Raw genomic sequence first — 7,841 nt, forward strand, 5'->3', positions numbered from 1 at the left:
GTGGTTAGGAGAGGCAGCCCTCAAGCCAGGAGGGTTACAACTAATAATTAAGAAATGTCAACAGAAATAGACTGAATGCTTCAGGAGTCTCTTAAAGAGCCCTGAATCAAACACACTATAGGTTTTGTTAGCATAGAATGACTCTATTCTTATTGTCATTTTACCTCTCTGATCCCTCCTATTTCTATATGTACCTCCTTTTTCACTTCCTAAAAAAGCTCCCCTTTTCCCATTTCTCCTGAGATCACATATATACAGCTAGTCTCTTTACCCTCCTCCTATCCTCCTAAGTATTACCCCTCCAAGCTTTATAAGATCTCAAGATTTTGCCCAATGAACTCTGGAATTTATTAGGGACTGATGGTGTCCACATATTTGTCCCAGCACCTCAAACAATGCAGCACAGAAAGACTGGCTTGTCTCAGCTTTCTGTTTCCCAGAATCAGCACAAATGAGTGGCTTATAGGAAATACAATTCCAGAAATGTGGTCTAATAAAAATATTAATTTCCCCCCAATTGACCCAAGGCTCAACATTCCTATGACAATAAAAAGTAAGTATATTGTATATAGCAGCAGGAAGGAGAGTCCAGTTTGCAAGGCTATAATATGGGCCATGGTACTGGCATCTCTAGGTCGTTTGGCATTGACCTTCATCTTCTTGTGATGCTTCCATAGTGATAAAATGACCATAAGAAAAGCTACCAGGGACATTGTGAAGGGTATGAGCATGAACAGGGAGTTGATGGGTAAGAGAACATGGGATGAGTTGGTGATTAAGAAAGTTTTGGATGAGTTGGTGAACAAGAAAATTCTGGGAAACTGTGTTGAATCCCCCAAATTATAAGACATATTTCCTTCATAAACATAAATTGAGAACTGATTATACATCCCTAAAGATAAAATGTTTAAAGTCAAGAAAATCAGTGATACCAGTATTATCACTAATACCACTTTTTTAACTCTCCACTTTAGGTAAAGAAATAAAGAATTAGAAAAATTGGCTATCTTGAGGAAATAAAAGACACCAATGCATGTAGCAAGCCAAATGCTAAAATGATTGTTCACTACCCAGATAACACCCATTGATATAAGTATTTTTGATCTTGTAAGCAAATGTGGGCACAGTATGGATATCAATATACAAATGATCATAAACCACACAAAGAGCAATCTGGTAAGGGCCAAAGCAGTAAGAATCTGATCCGCTGAAGTAATTCTTCTTCTCTTGGTCCAGTCCATGATATTCACTAATGCTATAAATCCATTTCCTAAGATTCCTATTACTAATTCCACAAATAATATTATTATAAAAGTAAAAATATCACTGTTTGTTATTGTCTGTGAGAACATGCTTCAATTTATTGTTTCTACTGCATTAAAAAAGCTCTACATATTGATTGTTAAAAATTCCAAATAATCAAGCTTTAAAATCCCATTTACACATTACTGACTAGGAAACATCTAAATTTCCCAGGAGGTGTTTCAAAAATTCTTTATGAGTATCTTTACTTTTTTCTTCCCAAAGAGATCAACTCTGTTTCATCTAGACACTGTGTCTAATATCCAGCTTTCTGAAGTTGAATAACATGGTGAATTTTCATGTTCTAACCTAGAAAAAAGATATATTTATTTACAATATGTTCACTTTTTCCTTATCTGCACATTTTTGTCACACAACGTTTTCTGAGCAATATTAAAACATTAGGAGTGTGGTCCTTCCTTAGGTAATGACTTATAAATGTTTTAGTTAAGTAAATTAATGAAACTGCTTACTATACACACACACACACACACACACACAAACACATGCCAATCTTTGTATACATTGATCAAAAAATCTTTCTACATATACTCAGATATCTAAAAATCTCTTTGAAGATCACTACTGCTATGTATGTTTGTGTCATGAAAATTAAACTAGTCATTTTAATTTATAAAACTCCATATGGGCAATCATTTACATATGCATAAAATACACATGCAAAAACATCACTTTTAAGGGAAATTGTCCCTCTTCTATTTTCATTGCAGTAACAATTTTCACTGATTCAATTATATATCTAGATGATGCTTAGTTACATGACAATTTCCTGTATTTTTTTTATTTATTGCAAATATAATAATTAAATCTAGAGCCTTACTACTTACTGTCTTGCAAGTGTTTTACCTGACAAGCCATATGTCTAGCAATCTTTCTTACTTTTTGTTGTGAGAAAGTCTCACTGAATTGCTTAGTCTTGCCTTAAAGTCACTCTGTAGTCCAGATAACCCCAAATTTATGGTTCTCCCATCTTATCCTTCTAGTTAGGTATGATTACAAACCTGTTTCCCAAGGCACAGCTTCCCTCATAGATTTTTTACATTTTTCTAAACAGAATTCCAATTTAGCACTGTACAGTATTAAGTGTAAATGTTCAGCAACCTTTCAAAATATTGCTCCATATGTAGGAAGGAAGTATTTTACATGGGCCATGGAGCTGTGTTTAAGGGAAATGAGTTCCTCTATACAGGAAGAGTCTTCCTCAGTCTCACCTCTTCCTGTCCATAGGCTGATGCCTTCATTAGCAGTAAAGACCTGTAGCTTTCTATCTACTTTTCCTTCCCTACTACTAATATCTACTCTGTAACTATCACTTTGGGCACCAAAACAGATGAAGTATGATATACAACCTGGGCAAGATGGGAAGTAAAATGCATGGTTATAGCCATCCTACTCAAGAGATTTTTAAAGTAAAGAAGATAATATATTACATGCTACTATAAATAAAAAAACAAGTATCATAATTATCATATGTGGCAGGGAAACTTGGAGAATTTTACTGTGAAAGACTGACTCTACATTCCTTATAGGCCACTAAAAAACATGCTATGCAAAGACTGTCAGTCCTATATTATTTGAAACCTGACAAGTACACTACAATTAGGGATAGAAAGCAGGCCAGAATGGACAAAAGTTAAGGAAAAGATAAAATTGGAGACTAACATAACACCAGCACAGATATGGAATGGTCCTTGTTAGTTTTTTTTCAGTATAATAAAACATCTGAATTAATTTACCTTTCAGGACGAAAATTTTGGTTCATATTTCTTGAAGTTTCAGCTCATGATCCCTTGGCTCCAGTGCTTTGTGGTCTGTCATATGGCAGAATAACAAAACACTAGTGCAGCAAAACAGTTTCTGCCATGAAGCAAACAAGTGTAGAATGAGAAGAAACACCTGTGCACCTAATATCCCCTTTCAGGGCATGCCTCTTATGAAGCAATTTCCTTCTCCTAAGCGCCTCCTACTTATAGGTTCTACATCTTTCTGTAACACATCAGATTTGTGACCTAGGCTGTAAAATTCATGGCTTTGCATGGGTGTTTAATATAAATATGAATGTAATGGTTCTCCTGGCTTATCTCCTCCATGTAATAAGAATATGTATTGAGAGAAATAATTCAGACACATAGAGGCCAAATGTGCAGAGTGGAAGCTGATGGCAGAATGTCGTGAGTTTTTGGAAAAGGGGCTGAACTAAGTAAGGTCTGGCTGCAGTCCTCGTGAGGAGCTTATCTAAGGATCTACAACTGTGTTCCCTTTCACTCTATATGGAAACATCTTAGATGTCCACTTGAAATGCAACTCCTGTTTAAGGACAGTTTTCTTCACACAAAATGAGAATGACTCCAAGGGTAATTTCTGTTACTTGCAAAAGTCCTAAAAAGCAAGGCAGCATTTGAGGAAAGCATTGTTATTATTCATTTTAGAACTTGCATTTTATTAAGAGTAGAAATCATCAATTAATTCCATGTTAGTTGTGTCATTCATGAGAAGTTTTATATACTGACTGTAGCAAACATAATTAATGTGGTGAATCATACATAAATTTCTGTATACATTGTTCTTTATTCATAAAATTATAATTCTCTGTCTATTGATGTATTACATATAACCTCTAAATAAGCTCTATATAAAATCTGTATAATTGAAGAGAATTTTTTTCTTTTGTGTGGATTTTTAGTAATGTTGCTTTTAATTTTAACTTGTACAGTTGAAGATAAAAATAGAATACAGTGCAAATAAGTTCATGAATATACATATATGTAAATGTACAGAACCATAATGAGACAAATGAGGGAAATCACCTCAATGCTTTGTGCACCAGGTAAAGAAAATATATGATAACACATTAATCAATTAGGTCTTCAGAACTGGAAATACATTGATTAACTGAACCCAGTAGGCTCTCTTATGATTAGGAAGATCAGAAAATAAGAAGAAAGAATTGGCTCAGAGCACTTAGTGAACAATCCCAAAACATAGAAGATGGTAATGTCCTGCAAAGCTGGTAAGTTTCATTCAGTGCTGCTTGTGTATCAAGGTGCTTCTGATAAACACTTAAAATTACATCACAAGAATACCTAAGTTTATCAATCTGAACTTTCCAAAGACACATGGTGTATTAACAGGTAGCAGGGCTCTCAGGATAAGATTTATTATTATGTTCTATGGGGCTAGCAGGCATGATGTTTTGCATGAATTAAATATTTAAATGCAAAAATTCTGTAATCCACTAAATGGAGTGGTAGTTTCTCAATGTCAGGTCCTCTCCCTCAAAAAGTTTCCTCCTATCCAAAACAAGATACATCTAAGGTATTTATGCGTTTGTCCTAATTCTTGATATATGATTGAAGTGTGTCAATTTGGCAGCTATCCATGTTTCCTGTTGCTCCTCATCTATGGATAAAAAGCCTTATTATAGGTAATACCTAAAGATTTTATGTCTGTGAAATGTTCTACTTCTAACTCTATGGTTCAGAGCCAAAGGGCTTTGAATAGAGTTCCAGGACACAGTAATACATAATCCCTATAGTCTTTAAAGAATTAGACTGTTACAATAGTCTTGAAATCACAGGAATCAATGATACATTTTTGTCATACTTGCACTGGGTTAACATATGTAGACCCTGTAATAACCAGATGAAACACAGGATAAATGCAGATGAGCATAGATTTGTATTATGCAGACTGATGCTCACTAGGTGTAGTCACTGGACAGACATTACCTCTGGTGTTGTGTATGCAACTTCTGAAGTGATAAACATCTGTCAGTAGATGTTCATTTTCAATTATAATGGGTTTCTATGAAAAGCAAAAATGTCACTGCTGCATGTAGACTGTATCACTTGAGCTAGCAGGTCTTCTGATTGTGCTTGTATGATTTTATTCTTGACCCTGAACACAGATCCTCATACATGCTAAGTGCACAATTAGAGTTTCACCACCAGCACCATGCACCAAGTTTGACTGTTCATAAAACATCATCCTATTATAATAAAGTAGAAAATTCCTAAAAATAACAAAATCCATCCACAAGAAAGAAGTTAAAACAGATTTTGTTGAAATCCAGAGTAATATGTATGAACATTACACCACCCAAATGAAAAAAAACCTAGAACAGTGGTTCTCAACCTATCTAATGCTGCAAGACTTTAATGAAGTTTCTAATAAAGTTTAATAAAGTTTTGTCATATTGTGGTGACTCCCAATGATAAAATTATATTATTTTTATTTCATAACTATAATTTTGCAACTGATCTGGATCATAATATAAATACCTGATATGCAAGATAACTGATATGAGACCACTGTTAAAGAGTTGATAAACCCCCCGAAAGGTCACAATCCACAGATTGAGAAAGATTGATAAATAAAAGAAAAAAAATGTCCTACACTCATATGACTTAACAAAACTTAATAACTAAGTTATAAAAAATAAATATACTCATAAGAAACAATTTAAAACATATTCAAATAAATAATGCAATGCAATACATAAACAATCTTAACGTTATAGATGAAATTATCTCAGTAGATACAGAAATGGTATTTGACAAACTTCTTTATAACTTCCTGATAAAAGTGCTGAAGGAATTACAAAGAGAAAGTCTAAAAGGAGAGATATAGCAGTGTTATAGTCATTTTAACACAAAGTGCAATAAGGCTGGAATACTACACCCAATGTTTTTATTCAGTATAGTGCATAAAATATTATAAGTACAGTATTTAAAAAGAAATTCAAAGAAGAAAAATGTATATAAATTAGTTACATTACCAGAGAGTTTAACCCTATGAAAAAAAATACCTACTAAATCCTACACCAAGAAATTCTTAGATCTTATAAATACTTTCAACAAAGTAAACAGATAGCAAAGTCAGCACACAAAATCAAAGGACTTCTATATAACCATGACCAAGTTAGAAAAAATTTTCAGTTCATTTATATAAAATAATTTCCAGAAAAGTAAAATACTTAGAAATAATTCAGTCAATGATATAAAAAGAACTGCTTTATGACAGTAATTAAAAAGACACTAGAACATTAAAATGGCCCCCATGTTCAAGGAAAGGTAGAATAACATAAAGCAAGTATTAGATGTCATGCAGTCCTCTTCGGAACTCAAATTAAATTCTCAATATAACTAGTAGATCAATTTTAAAATTCACAGAGCAGAAATAATTTCAAATACTCAGAGCAATCATTAACAAAAAACGTTGCAGACATATCTGAATACATGACCTAAATTATATTATGGCACCTCATTAACAAAAATAGCATAGTAGTGACATAAAAGGAAATGTATACACTAATATATAAGATAAAACCGTCAAGAAATGAACTCACACTGTAGTATGTGAAACACAGATAATTAAACTAGTTAGCCACAACTTAAAAGGTCAAAAACCATAAATATCATCGAACATCTAGAGAAAAATAGATAAATCTCTTACAGAAAGGCACATGTTCTTCCTTTAAGAGACTCCAGTAGAATATGAAATAATTCCAAATTTATCAAATGAGTTTACATCAAATTCAGTAGTTTCCGCATGTCAAGGAAAACAATTTTCAGAGTTCATAGACCTTATTCAGAAGAGGGAAAAATTGGTGCCAACTATGTATCAAATAGTTTAGCCAAACACATTACAAAATATAAAATAAATTTACTTACCCCAAATAATACAATGGCAAGACACATAGGCTAAATACGGATGGTCAATAAATACTTGAATAAATACTCAACATCCTCAAAATCAGTGAAATGCAAATAAACTGATTTATGATTCCATATCACCCATTAGCACTTCTATCTTGATGAAAACAAATGAGAATAGATGCTATTGAACACTAAAAACCAGGAGGAGTCTTTACTTTCTGTCAGTGGTGTGTAAACTGGGAACCCCAGAGAGAACGTTCCTTCAGAACACTGAAAACATACAACCTTGCCAATCCACACTCAGTATAAAAACTGAACATCTCTAAATGATCAAACAACAAAAATATTTGCATGACAGTGAGCCATGAACACTAGGTAGTCTGGTATGCATGAATAAAAAATGTGGCAGTATACACACTTTTAGGCAGTCACAAAATTGTAGAATTGTCATAGAAAAATGTGTGCAACTGGAGATTATGTTGAGCAAAATATGTCAGATCCAGGAAAGCAATTACCATGTATTTTCTCTCTAAGACAGAATTTGTCTACATTTAAATTTATATGTATGTAAGTTAAATCAAAGAATGTAATTGGATATGATATGAAAACATGATGTGAAAACAGGAGAGTCATTTAGGGGAGAAGAGAATCTGGCAAAAGAGCATCAAGGGGATGAAAGACAAGTGTATAAGAGAGAGACGAAGAAGACTAATACATACTGACATATATTTGACACAATATCCTATTGAAGCCAATACTTGTATGCCAATTAAAGAATGAATACTAGGTATTACAGAACTGATACACATACAAGCTCACAGAGGCCCTGTACAACTACCAGTCCTATGGGGTCCCAGCATG

At 33.4% G+C, this 7,841-nt stretch overlaps 1 protein-coding gene across 1 annotated transcript; it reads right to left on the reverse strand.

Annotated features, from left to right (window-relative positions):
- Nucleotides 1-350: 350 nt before the first annotated feature.
- Nucleotides 351-3,080, reverse strand: LOC116098387 (taste receptor type 2 member 110-like). Its single transcript, XM_031381023.1, has 2 exons — nt 3,060-3,080; nt 351-1,611 (listed from the first exon to the last, which is right to left on the reverse strand). The coding sequence occupies exon 2, from the start codon at nt 1,350-1,352 to the stop codon at nt 351-353; it is 1,002 nt and encodes a 333-aa protein (XP_031236883.1). The 5' UTR covers nt 1,353-1,611; nt 3,060-3,080.
- Nucleotides 3,081-7,841: the final 4,761 nt, after the last annotated feature.

This window comes from Mastomys coucha, unplaced genomic scaffold (genome assembly GCF_008632895.1).
Source record: "Mastomys coucha isolate ucsf_1 unplaced genomic scaffold, UCSF_Mcou_1 pScaffold20, whole genome shotgun sequence".
Taxonomy (NCBI): Eukaryota; Metazoa; Chordata; class Mammalia; order Rodentia; family Muridae; genus Mastomys; species Mastomys coucha.

Excerpts from the sequence above, each read along its gene's own strand:
- LOC116098387 (XM_031381023.1), bottom strand. The coding sequence starts at position 1,352 with ATGTTCTCACAGACAATAACAAACAGTGATATTTTTACTTTTATAATA.